Genomic DNA, 13,735 nt, shown 5'->3' with positions numbered 1-13,735 from the left:
TTCTTCAACTCCCCCCTACCCTTTATGTCCACTTTTTTCTGGTCAAAAAAAGTTTACACATTTCCTTATTCTACAAACCCCGCAATTCATACAACCACTTCATTGTTTCAAAAACCACCTTTTACAGTTTCCAATTTTTTCTTCACAATTAATACAACCAGTTTGCCTGAACGACCTAAACAGTTCTTTAAATCATAAATGATGCAATTAAGGATCACAACTTGATATTCAGGTCAATTTTTTTCACGTACAATCTGTGACAAAACAGAGGGAAAATTTTGTTTCCTTCCCCCCAATTAAGGATGGGGAAAGCGGGGAGGGGTTAGTTGTTCCATTTTCAGTCTGTCTGACACAGTCTGCTTCACAGCCGTTCTTTTTGTCGTCACGCAGCCCCACAGGAGCGTTGCGTGACGACACAAAAAACAGCTGTGGAGCATGAGAGCAGACTATCAGACACAGGACTGCAACTTCCTTCGGACTACAAGTAGTGCCTCATTTTACCTCAGGAATAGTAGAGTGAGCGCCCTGGAGTGAGCGAACCATGCGAGCGTGCATGAGAACCATGGCCCATGAGTAGATAATTTTAGGCCAGGGGCCCGTTTCTCGAAAGTCCCGATAATTAACGGGCCCGGTAAGCTGTCTCCGTTTACATTAAAGATCGAGGTTTCAATAGTTTTGCATCTAACATTGATAAAACTGTCAGTTAATGAAACAAAATGGAGTAGTTTGCTGGGACTTTCGAGAAACGGGCCCCAGAAGACAAAAGAAACACTAGCCTGTTCCAGGCGTTCAGACAGTAGAGCGCAGCGGTCAGTGGGAGTACTCGAGAGTACAGCGCGAAAACGGTTGGGGGGGGGGGGTGGGGGAGAGACTTCCCTCCCCCTTTCCCCGTCTAGTCTCCCCTCGTTCTTTTTTTCTTCTTGAATTTTTCTCCCTCGTTCTACTATCGGAACGCCTGGAACAGGCTAAGGAAATACGCGGAATTTACCCCGGTACCGAGGTTAAGAAAATTTAAACCTGTGTCGTGATAACAGTCAAAGTTTTTTCAAATTTATATTTGCAATTTATATAATAGTTCGGCTCCTGATGACAATCATAATCCGATGCTGCCCCCATCCGTAATAAATACAACGTGGTCGTATAAATAAAAACGTTCTTCTTTAGCAAAAAGCTGCCTTTCCTTTTAAACTGAGAACCAAATTAGAACAACGGATTTATTGTTTTCTAACGATTTACGTAATCGACCTTACGTCACGAATCGTAAGACAGCATACACCCAACTTCCGGTATTTTCCATATATGACTATGGATTGCGATCGGAATTCCAGTTATTTGCATACTCGTCATACTCGTGCAGTTGATTGACAGAGGAAGATACCCGATCCCTTCACGAACGTATCCGACGCCAGACGATAATTGTAAAGGAACTGCAGCAGAAAATGTTCTTTCATTTGTGATGTTTGAAGACGCTGAGGCTCATTTTTGTGACAGTTGTAAGCGTACAGGGAGTTGCTAATTATTCTAGTTGTGTCGACAAGTTACTATGGATGACCTAGGTATGTCTGATCGATCATATTTGTATTTTTTTGTGTAGTAATTTGGTTTGCTCATTTCATACACAGTGTTTCATGCGAAACCTGTTCGAGATTCTGATCTCCGTAATTGTCATAATTCAACCTAGCTGTTGGTTTGGTTAACCTTGTAAACAATGTAAGAATTTTTATTGGAATATTAGCTGAAAAAGCTCGTTGAAAGTTTAGTCACGTTGATTCGAAAAGTTAGAGCGCTAAATAGCTAAGGAACTTCGAACCCAGGCGAGCTGTTAATTAAGCTAAGTCCAGGGCTCGAAATTACTAGTTTTACCGCGTTATTGTCTGTTTGAGGTATTTGTTTGACCTGAAGTTCCACAGTAAACTTCTTGTATTGCGTTTGAACTCGAGAAACGCTGATATCAGCATTCCGATCTTTACCGATTTTCCTATGAAAATAAGTCTTCATAGCACAGATTCCAGCACTCAACGCTCCGTCTTAACTCTTATGTTCGTCACAACTACGGGCGATTGCAAAGTCACTGATTTTAAACAAGCCTCACACCTTGACGTCCAATGTCATTAGCGATTCGGCATATTTTAAAATTTTTTTGTCATCGCAATTGTAGCTATTTTTTATGCTGTCATTTGTGGTTTGCGAGCTGAGCGAGTGATCGCGCGCGCTCAACGCCTGTTGGTGAATTCACGCAACGAAATCAAAACATTCGTGCTCCAAACAGATGTCAATATACTCGTGAATTATTTATATCGTTTTGTGTGATTTTATTGTGCAATGGTGAGCCAAATGGTGGCTCATACATTCGACAGCATGTTTCATATGTCATCAAAGACACGCGGTAGAACGACGCATTGAATAGAATTGAAATGAAAAAATTATAAGCGCAAAGACAGACAACTTTTTCGATCGAAAAGGGATCTTGAGGAAATTTAGAATATAAGCATGCCTGGAAGGACGAGAAAACCGTCGATTGAAGAAAAACTGAGACAAAATATTGAATTTTTAGATGCACTGTTAGCGGATCTTCAAGCCACAAGCCCTACGATTTCTACGTCGCCGGTTGAAGCTCGAGGAAGACAAACTGCGAATGGTAGAGAGTCGCCTGAGGAACTTCCTCCTCCGCTCCCCCCTCCACCCTCCTTTGAAGCACTCGATCCTCGTGTACCAATTTCAAAGGACGATGTTTTGTTTCCCCCGCCTGTACCGTCATCAAGCTTGGGACAGAACCTTTCGGAGTTGGACAGTTTGTTAGAAAATTTGAGTAACCCATTACACTATCCTTCGCCATCTGAATCACCAGGTAAGTGGCGCTTATCGATTTTAGTAAATATATTTTTTAGAATTTTAATCTGTCCATTCAGTTTCCCATAGAATCAGAGCTGGTTCCATTTTTGGGGGTATATAAATTTTTTGGGATATATAAAATGTAAAAAAAAACATGAAGGTAAATTTCTATTAATCAAATGAATCAAATGACTGTTTTAGTAGGCGTTCTATATATATGATTAAATTCCAAACCAAGCTCAAGCTGTAGCTAAGAAATATCGATTGAAATCAATTTTTTTGCTTCACCCTTAAAGTTAAACGTGCTGAAATTTAAGATCTTGTCTGTTGAATTTAATCCGCTTTTCATGTCGGCTTGTGGTACATTTTCTTTGATTTGTATCGTTTCTTTTAAAACTGTAGATTATTGGCTTACGATGAATTTGCCTCACCGAAGAAAAGCAGGAATATTCGAAATTGTTTTCTCCTTTATATCGCGCGTTGGGCACGCGCTTTGTTTCCATTCATTCAAGACGATTAAAACTTGCTCCCAAATTAAAGTCCGCACACTGTAAAGTAAAGAAATTGTTTGCCCATTTTATCCACGGTGCAAATACACGTACTTCGTCTTGTCAATATTGTACAATTTGCGATTTAATGTGGGAGAAATATTCCTTTTGATTTTCCGGTACACTGATGAATTTTTACATTTATTTCATGGCTGTTAGCATCTTTTGTTAATGCTGGTGTAAATCTGTTTAAACTTCCCCTAGTTTTTTTTAATGGCAGCTGGTTCCATTGCCTTTGAAGCATAAATTTGCAAACTAAAACTTCTCTTGTAATTTACTACGAGTGCGGTCAAGAACACAACGGAGAAAAAATTGAAAAAAGTAATAAAGATTTTTTGGAGTTGCTGTAAAGTTTCAAACTTGTGATTGGTCAAAATGTGAATCTAAATACCGCGGTAGTTTTGTAAGTTGATAGCCAGTTTAAAGTCATATTTTCAAACATTTGCCAAGAATATGCTTTGCAGTTACCTACACATATAATTTTTGAAGAATAAAGTTGTAGAGAAGCCTGTGTTTGATGTTACCCCCTGGTGGGAGAATGAAAAACATGTTTCTCCACACTTTAACTTGTATTTGTAGCGTAATTTCCATTTAATTTCATGCAATGATCCTCACATTCTTGCCATTACAGCCATATTTTTTTATGTGCAAATTCAGGGTTGTCAATAATAACAGTAAGTGCAAAATTGGGTATGCTAGAGCAAGAGAAGGCCATTATGCAAAATCTTTTGTTTATTAAATGCTTGTGGTTTTCAAGAGTCTCAGTAACTACAAAGCAACTAATTAAACACACCCTGGTGTGAAACTCACTTTGCTCATCCTGTTTGGATTAGAAACAGTATCTTTGAACAGAATGGTTCCTGTAAGATAATACAGGGTAACTGTTGACATTTCTAATTCTTCAGCAAGACATTGAGTGTAGTGTAAGTTTCGTTAATTTCACATATGCTTCATATGTGGCCTCAGAAATTACACAAAAGTGATTTGCATAATTTAATATGCCTTCATATACAACTAGGCCACTGCAAGATCTGATTTGTTTTCTGTTATGAGATTATTGTTTGTAAAATTTGATGTTAACCCATTTGGTTGTGAAGATTTTGCAGAAATATTTAATATGGCTTTGGAAGCTAGTCAAACCATAAAGAATGAAAACTGACCAAAGAACTGTTCAAAAGTTGAGTACTATTGCTGCCTTTATTCTTTTTCTGGTGTATGCGCAGAAGGCAGATTTCGGGTCAAATTCACATGTTTGTTTTGCATTTTTCTTTGGCCTCTGTGACTGAACCTGAACCATGGTCATTCAGTCTTGGTTTGAAGGATTTCTTTCCTCCTGTACCCGTAAGATGTCCAAATTCTCCATGACCATTAAAACTGATGACGTCACAAGTGCAGAGGGGATGTTGTTATGGGTGGTTATGTTTTTGTAATCTGGTGGTTACGTGATGTTTGACCAAATTTCCACAGCTGTACACTGAATTCAAAGGCCTCAATCAAATGTCTTTGTCGAAAAGTGGAGAGAATATTATTGTGAACCTCCAGCCACTGAGCAAAGAAAGATCAGGCCCTGCCTTTAAACTTTGTAAGGAAACAGGCACCATATCAACACATAAAATAAAGTTCCATCCACAACTTACCATCAAGAACCAATTGAAGAAGGCCATTGTTTTAAAATGGAGGAGTCCATCCTTGAATTAGAATGAGGAGCCTGACCTGGGTTGGTTTGCAGTTCTCTCCTGAGATTGTGTGACCATGGGGTAACCTGTTCTCCACTGCCATACCATGGGTGATGACTAAGATATTCAGATAAAGTATATTAATTCTGATTGAGGAAAGCTGTCATCTTGGTGAAGTCAAGCCTGTGGGTGGGATTGAGGGTCTGAATTAGTTTATCAATCCCAACTTAGATCATCCCAACTCAATCCAGTAACCTCAACATTTTTATAGACAGATAAACTAATTTACATAGGCAGTTCAACAGCTAGTTTCAAAAAGACCTTGAACTATGACTACACATTTATAACTTTAACTATTAAGCTGCTTACCATCCATGAATGCTGTGTGTTGAAGAGCTTTGCTAATTGCTCGTTTGAACAACCCAACAGACTCCGCGTGGCATGCCTTGCAAGGAAGGCTATTCCACAGTGTGGTACCACCATAACAACTAAACTGTTTTGAAATAATTTGTGTGGGGAAATCAAACTTTAAGTTTGTTCTGGGAGTCCCTCAGGTTGTAGCTTGTATTTTGGTGGGTCTGATACACAAGTCACTTTCCACAGGTCATAGTCAGCAAAGTACAGCTGGTCACCATGACACAGATAAAAAGGCAGCACCAAAAGTGTCTCCTAGTGCCAATCTTTTTACAGAATGCCCTTCTAGATCGAGGGGAATATTTGTGGTTTAGTAATTTATTGATGGAGAAGTGAATTATTGTACTCTTGACCTGTGGAATGTGACCTGTACTTAGGCCGCTGCTTCTTTTGAATGTTTTGTTGGTAGTCAAGATTTTTCCTTCCCAAAATTTCCAACAATTGGCCAGCATCAGTGTCAAAATCTGAGAATGTCAGAACCATGCCCAGCTGCTGCAATCTTTGCAGTTGGTCTTGTGAAGTCATCCCATAGGTTCCCCAAACAAGAAAGGGTGTATTAAAGCTTAAAGATGCAATGACGTCAGGTGCCTTCAAAACACCTTTTATCCATCTGCTAATTCTGTTGCCAATTATGTATTTGAAAAAAGTGCTTACATGTAGTTTAATTATATTTGTGGTATTTGCACAAATCAAATTGTTCCGGATTTTCCTGTGGACCCAGCAGTTGTTTGAATTTCCCCTAACTGGACCTGCTCCTTCTAAAGAAAAGTGTATATTTATGTCTTCTCTTGTTGGCCATGTATCTTGCCTTTGTATAATAAGTTTAATACAGAATCCATTAGGAAATTGAGTAATTTGAATTTTCTCCTTGTTCTGTACCATAATAATTTAAATTATAACAGTGCTGTCAACTCTCCCAAATAATCGGGGAGACTCCAGATTTTGAACTGTATCTCCCGGACTCCAGATTAGAGTCTGATATTTTCCGGATAATCGCCAAAGATGTTATTTCTTGTAGACTGGACTTTCCGACCATAAAATTTGAAATATTTTGCGTTGTTTGAGCTGCTGTTAACATGGAACGTTTCCTCTAACATTCTGGCATGCCACTGTAATTTAAGCAATAATATGGCTAAATATCAACTGCTTATGCGCTATATACGTCGGTCGGAATCAACAAGCATTTTTGGCACAAATGACGTCATTTGTCATGCGATATGACGTCATCTATCATTCCTTCCCTACCAATTCTCAATATTTGATGACGTGGGGGGTTGACAGCCCTAGTATAATGCATTCTTTATTACACTTTTCTAGGGCTATAGATGTAATTAGTTCTATGTAATAACACCAAAGAAAATTTCATATGAGAACTTGAGAATACAAATTTCAAAAGCTTTAAATTTCACAAAATGAAATCTTACTCAACAAACATTTTACCTGTGTTTTTACAATTCCTGTGAAACTTGAAATTTATTTTCTTGGGCTCCTGTAATTGTGTTTGGTGTTATTACAGATAACTAATTATATCTATAGCCCTTGAAAAGTGTAAATTTAAAAATTGTTTCCACCATGCATACTTTTCAAGGAATTCATTTTCTTGTACTCCAAGTACAAGTAGTTGACCTCATTCCTGTGTCCATTAGGCTTTTCTCTACTATTATTTTTTGTCTGTGTGTATTTTGCTTTGGTGTGAAGCAAAGTATTATATTTTTATACTTCTATCAATTCTATGGCCAATTTTTTATTTGGTTAGTACTAAAATTGACTGAAGTTGTATAAACTGTACATGTGGTCTCTTGAAATGGTTTAAGGTGTTTATTTCCATTACTCTGTCTCATACAGCTCGACGAGAATCACCAAGAGCAAGTCAAACTTCGCCATCTCCAAAAAATACAATTATTAATGGTCGACCACCAAGTTATAAGGGTCCTGTTTCACCAGTTTCTCAACATGAAACCCAGTCAGGTAATAATTATATTAGTTATAATTTAATATTATAGTTATATTATCATTTATATGAGTGCTATTCAGGAGTATGTTCACGCGGACGATTATACTCAACCTACTTTTGAAATGATGCCCGAGTACAAACCTTTTGCAATTATTTCTATATTCATCCATATACATTCTGTGTTAGCATTCCCTCCCTTTTGCTAAGCACATGATTATCTTTGCCTTAAATTTCATCTATAACCTTTTCCTTAATCATTTTCTATTTTACTACATGTAAAGTACCGGCAGTTGAACATTAGTGTTTATGGTATTGCGGTTTTGAGCTTAAAGCTGATGTGCAGTATTGTGGTATAATCTGGCCGCAGAATTTGGGTTTTTATTCTTTTTGCTGACAGTATATATATTCTGTAAAAGAAGATCTTTCACGGTATTGCAGTACCATTCATTTGTGTTCTCCCTTCTAACACAGGTTATACATAATACACAGCACAAAACACAGTAAGCTATACAGGTTGATAAAGGTCTGTTTAGACATAACAGTTAATGATTACCCATTTCTGACCTTAAAAAGTGACCCTTCATGGCATTATTATACCAAATCCTGCAAGCATGCACACTTTTCTTTGACCTCCTGCTCTAATATTATTGTTTGTTTTGTGCATACTATTCTTCTAGCTGAAAAACGTTTTAGTGGTGGTGAACGAAATGGGTTCGACAGCCCCAAGACCTCTGTGACACACATTATAACACCCTCTGCACAAAATAGCCAGCTACAGCGTGCAAGAGATCTGGACAGCAGACAGTCACGTACAGCCTCAACAGCAACTAAGGAGCTGGATGACTTGATGGCATCCCTGTCAGATTTTAAAGTAAATGTGTCTGCTGCTCCCACACCAGCTCAAGCAAGGTTAAGTGGAGATTATGCCAAGCCCAGTAAGGCTAAACCACCCTCTCCAAGTAAGTTATAAAGCAGTGTTCCTTGAGATCAGGGCTGTCAATAAGGGCCGGTAGCCAGAACCGCTGGCCAGTTAGCCATCCTTTGACGGCTACTTTCATCTCCTTCGACCCTAACTGCAACAACAACAAAAATTATGCAACATCGAGTGAAATAAATTTTAAAGCATCCTTGTTCCAGTTTTGAATGACATTGAATGCATATTTAAACAGGTTTAGATCTGTGAAACATTCGAACCACTGTGTGATGTCGTGGAATGCCTGCAACATTTTAATGGCATTTTTTTGTCTGGATTATTCACAACGTTCACGCAGTGATTGCAACAGCAGGGTAGATTTTCTAACCCTACTAGAACTGTAACTGAAACTAAGTGAAACTTCTGCCTAAACAGAACTATCATCAGACAGATAAACAAGTGTATTACCAGAGAAGGGATCAAAAACTAGTGTTGTCGCTGGTTTAACCGATGACACCAATCGCTAAAAATCTATGAGCTTGAGTTATACACAAGCGAGTTTATTTTTTAAAGGTAAAATCCCTGTATGTTGAACTTCTATATTAAAAGTTTCAATGTTTGTCTGACAGCGGCTGGTAATCGGGCCAAATAAACCTACACCATTTGCGGTCTTAGCGATTCGGCGTGAAAAACCCCCGGGACAAAACATGGCAGTTAAATTGAGAGCAAGGAGTTCAGTTAATACATTTACGATCAAAATAATATTTTAGATCTAGTGACTTCAAGGAAAGCAATGGCCTAAAATGTCAGCATTTTCCACCCCTAACCTTTGTTATGATGCGGCAATAGAAAAGTGGTTAATAGATCAAAGATAAAAATAATTATATACCACGCAACGTGGAAGACAACAGGAAATAGTATAAACAGAGACAAAACAGACAACATAACCTGCATAAAAGTAATCTTAAAAACACATGCAGATACTGTACATTTGTTTTCTAAAGTGGCCTCAGCAACATAGCTACGGCAATTCAAATCTAGTCCGTTTCGGTATGTATACTACTACCAGGCAGACCAGGATACCTAAATGATTTTTGACTGCACAAACGGTGAATCCTCCGCGATTTCCGTTGCATGTGCCAAATGAAAGTATCGCTGATAAACATCCCATCAACATCCAGATATTCTGCAGGAAGTTAGGCTTTTGCTGTCAAAGGATTTTGTGCATTATTTTCGGCATTCAAGATCAGGTCAATTACACAGCTTCATGGCTGCACTGACCTGTCTACGCTCTGTAGAGACAAATCTCACAGTTACCTGCCCCTCCCTCAAATCGTTTGTTTGTAATCTCCCAGATTCTGGGAGACACGTGACCAGCGTTTTCCAGGGTCTCTCTCTCTCTCGCTCCATGGGGGCGGGTAGGAGAGAACCCTGGGAACGAGGTTGAAACTTATCAACCTTTTTTGTGGTCGGTCATGTTTTGAGTGCTAAGGTGTCGTCTGAATGGAGTGTAAACCTGGGTTTCAGGAGCCAGAAAAGTGTCATTTTTCCCCTGACGCACCCCTTCCATGGAGGAACAGATATAAAGATTATGTGAACATTTTTCCAGGACCAAATAATGTGTCCCCTGAATTGAGGTGTCCCTTGAAATAGATTTGTCCCAAAGGATAGGTTGCACTCTATTTACTTTATCATTAGATGGGAAGAATGTCAGATGTATTTTCAGTGGATGGTAATGTAAATATTCTTATGCCCGTAAAGTAGAATGCTAGAAAAGGGTTTTCCCCATTTTTGCTCTGACTGCTTCTTCAATCTTTGACAAATATCCTTTATTTAGTGAATTCAAAAAGACATTGCTTATTTTAATGATCCTTTAAAAATGAATTATTTTTGCTGTCCCATTAATTCATGTTGTGTGTATTGAACATTTATTTGTTTATTTTAAAACCTTTTAGGTGTTGGCAAAGTAAGCCAGCTAGACTCCATGTTAGGAACACTTCAGTCTGATATGACCAGACAGGGAGTCAGCACAACAAAGAAGGGGGAATGTGCAGCCTGCAGCAAACCAATCATAGGCCAAGTTTGTACGGCACTGGGTCGTACTTGGCATCCTGAGCATTTCACGTGTGTTACTTGTGAAGTACCTTTAGGTGCTGCTAACTTTTTTGAACGGGATGGAAGGCCTTTTTGTGAAAGAGATTACCATGAACAATTTGCTCCAAGATGTGCTTACTGTAGTGGTCCTATCCTAGATGTAAGTTTTTTATTTTTCTTGTTTCTTGTTTGAAGGCATGTGCATATAGAATACAAACTTTTGAGTCTGTCTACAAAATCGTATGGTGTGACCATTCAAATGAAATCCTGGCCCTTCAGAGGTTCATCCTTGTGGATATATTACAGGTCAAATTTGATTTCAGGTTAAAAATTTCCTTCCCAGGTTGATTCTCAATATTTGGTTTGTCTACTAGAGCTACGTGTTAAAGGAAATTGTTAATCAATCTAGGTTTAATCAAAATTAACCTGCAGTTAAATTTGAGCAGCAGCAGATGCATGAGATTTTAGAACTTTGTCTTACAAAAGAGTTAAAATTATGGGTTATCGGTGCAAACATTTAACTTATGCTTCTTTTGCAGTCCTGTGTGACAGCACTTGACCAGACTTGGCATCCAGAACACTTTGTATGTGCCAGCTGTGGCCGGCCATTTGGTGACTCTGGTTTTCATGAGAGAGATGGCAAGCCTTTCTGCCGAGAAGATTACTATGCTATGTTTGCACCTCGCTGCGGAGGGTGTGGTCAGCCTATAATGGATAACTACATCTCTGCTCTTAGTGCACACTGGCACTCAGAATGCTTTGTGTGCGCGGTGAGTTATAATGATACTTGCCGCTTTGCACTTTACCAGCAATTTTTACGTCACCTCATCAGTGTTGAAGGGACTATGTCAGGCTGGCTATTTGCAGCTATCATTGCAAGAGGCTAAAATGTGATTTGCATCCATTGAATTCCAAAAATAATGGGCCCATTTTGTTGTTAAAGACTATATGTACATTTGGACACTGGCGCTGTTTCCTCTCATATGTTGCAACAGATGGCAAGGATTCAAAATCAATTTGTTTTAAGAATCACCAGAAAATTATGATGGTTAGTGATCCCTGGTTAAAATTGTTTGATATCTCCGTCATAACTCAGCTACAGGAGCATTTTGTGTGTGGGTAAAGGCACTTATGCAACATTATTTAAGTACATGTTTTCACTTACGGTGATTAGAAACTACACCATCTCATTTATATCATCGTCAATATGCCACCTTTCGATTTTCCAGTCTTAAAGTCATAGTTTGACTCCTATTGGGAAATCGCGGGGGTATTTTTTTGTTTGTGGCGATGGCTAAAATGAAAACAAGCATTCTCCATGTATGTATGTCTTCTTTAGTGCAGAAAGTGAGACTGTGAGACCTTAACCGCATTATGACGCAGAAAATTCAGCTGGAAAATTATTCGAAGTTAATCTTTGGTCTTCTCCTCCTTTGCAGGAATGTCATCAAGCTTTTCCTGGAGGAAGTTTCTTTGAGCATGATGGTCGGCCGTACTGTGAGATGCACTACCATTCTCGACGTGGCACTCTGTGCTACAGTTGTCAAAAACCCATCACTGGCCGATGCATTACAGCCATGCATCGTAAATTTCACCCTGAGCACTTTGTGTGCGCATTCTGCCTTAAGCAACTTAACAAAGGCACCTTCAAAGAACAGAATGATAAACCTTATTGCCATCCATGCTTCATAAAACTCTTTGGGTAAAAAGAGGAGTCAACCGTGGTCATCAAGCTGCTGCAGCTACTTTCTATTTTATTTTGTTTTTGTTTGTTTCATTTCTATGTGAACAGCTATTTGTTTTGATTCGAGAATTTTGAAGAAAACAATCAAATCATAGAGTCGAGGACATTTTTTCAAGGGATGCAAATAATATTTTAACTGTCATAGTATTATGAGTCACTGTTATGATAACCTAATCTCGAAGTGGGGACAGTGATTTCACAGTGAAAACGTGAAGTTTAGAATAATTACACAAATTTTCCTCGCTATTCCTTCCTGCTGCAGTTATGCTATTAATTTGTTACAGTGCCTCCAAAAACATACACAGATTTACAGGTCCATATTTTCTGGATAGTGGTTAGTTATGACTTCCGGGGTGCTGTTGTTAAGAGCCATTCCCTGGACATAACACCGCTTTCACGGCTGGCAATTTTTGGTTGATCCATCCGGCCAAATTGTCTAGGCACCCAAAGCAATGTGATGACAATTAAGAAAGGAGGTTATCTAAGTTAAATTGCATGTAACTGCAAACAAAATCAGATGTTGTCACAAGACACCGTTAATGAGGTACAATCTGTATCAAAAAAGTGCGTGAAAATTATTATTACAAAGAACTGTTCAAGTTTTTAAGAGAGATTCAAAGACATTTTTATGAAAACAAATTTAAGCTAAGTTACTTGGGTTTTAATAACATGCCAACATTGACCAGTATCGGTTTTCAGTAGCCAGTGTTTGGCCATCTGAGCTGCTAGAGAAGCAACCTGCTAGCAGAGCTTTTCTTTAATTTCACTTGCTCGGTTTTAGCGCAGTCGATCGAGAATAAGATAAAAGGAGGCTCTGTTTCGTGGGGTCCTATTGATGATAATTTACGAAGATTTTCTAGAATAATGCATGTAATTATAATAATTTCAGGCCGACTGAAAATGGAGGCGAAAGGGCGGTGCAAGAACCCAAAAAATTTCATTGCAGTACATGTTGCTTACATGTAGTGTCAATTCTTTCAGAAGCATATGACTGCGATTATGACTGTAATTTCCCTTTGTAGCGCTTCGTTTACATCGCGATACAAGATTTTCCTAAGCACTCATGCGACAGTCTCGCGTATCAGTAATTCCTTATTAGGAAGTAAATTGTGATTGGTTCTCCAACAGAGTTATACGCTTCAGGGTTATATGCTTCTTTTTCTTCCAATGTTAAAATATAAATTATCGTTATAATAGTTATCATTGCACTATCTTAAAAGCCGACCTTTAATATTATACCGTACAGGTAAATGATTAAACGCATTTCAAAGCATACGGAAGTTGTATTCTCCTTTTTCTGCATTAATTTATTGGTGCATGGTTTTGATTATTTGCGGGAAGGGAACAACCATGGCCACGTCCATACGTATCTGTTTTTGTTTATAAACGGAGAGCTTTCCCCCGTTACAATCAAATCCGCGTCCACGCGTTGCTTTTTTGAGTCGGTTTTGCCCGTTCACGCGAAAATTAACTGAAAACGGTACCATCTTTGATGGGAGCATGCGCATTAACTAATATCTGAGCTCGTGACCACCCTCGTAGCCAGCGTCTTCGTTCCCC

General features: G+C 38.7%; 1 protein-coding gene across 2 annotated transcripts; it reads left to right on the top strand.

Annotated features, from left to right (window-relative positions):
- Positions 1 to 1,387: 1,387 nt before the first annotated feature.
- Positions 1,388 to 13,450, top strand: LOC140953113 (leupaxin-like). 2 transcript variants are annotated; one of them, XM_073402610.1, is made up of 7 exons: positions 1,388 to 1,556; positions 2,555 to 2,848; positions 7,316 to 7,438; positions 8,102 to 8,383; positions 10,293 to 10,591; positions 10,971 to 11,201; positions 11,871 to 13,450. In XM_073402610.1, the coding sequence occupies exons 1-7, from the start codon at positions 1,544 to 1,546 to the stop codon at positions 12,135 to 12,137; spliced, it is 1,509 nt and encodes a 502-aa protein (XP_073258711.1). In that variant the 5' UTR covers positions 1,388 to 1,543; the 3' UTR covers positions 12,138 to 13,450. The 2 variants fall into 2 exon arrangements, with proteins under 2 accessions (XP_073258711.1, XP_073258710.1); XM_073402609.1 differs by lacking the exon at positions 1,388 to 1,556 and having other exon boundaries at positions 2,244 to 2,848.
- The last annotated feature ends 285 nt before the right edge of the window (positions 13,451 to 13,735 follow it).

Source organism: Porites lutea, chromosome 11 (assembly GCF_958299795.1).
Source record: "Porites lutea chromosome 11, jaPorLute2.1, whole genome shotgun sequence".
Taxonomy (NCBI): domain Eukaryota; kingdom Metazoa; phylum Cnidaria; class Anthozoa; order Scleractinia; family Poritidae; genus Porites; species Porites lutea.
Note: the sequence above shows the minus strand (reverse complement) of the source record. Positions and strands in the feature narration are given on the sequence as shown.

Excerpts from the sequence above, each read along its gene's own strand:
- LOC140953113 (XM_073402609.1), top strand. The coding sequence starts at position 2,491 with ATGCCTGGAAGGACGAGAAAACCGTCGATTGAAGAAAAACTGAGACAA. Across the intron at positions 7,439-8,101 it reads TCAACATGAAACCCAGTCAG|CTGAAAAACGTTTTAGTGGT; the intron begins GTAATAATTATA and ends CTATTCTTCTAG. Across the intron at positions 11,202-11,870 it reads CAGAATGCTTTGTGTGCGCG|GAATGTCATCAAGCTTTTCC; the intron begins GTGAGTTATAAT and ends CCTCCTTTGCAG.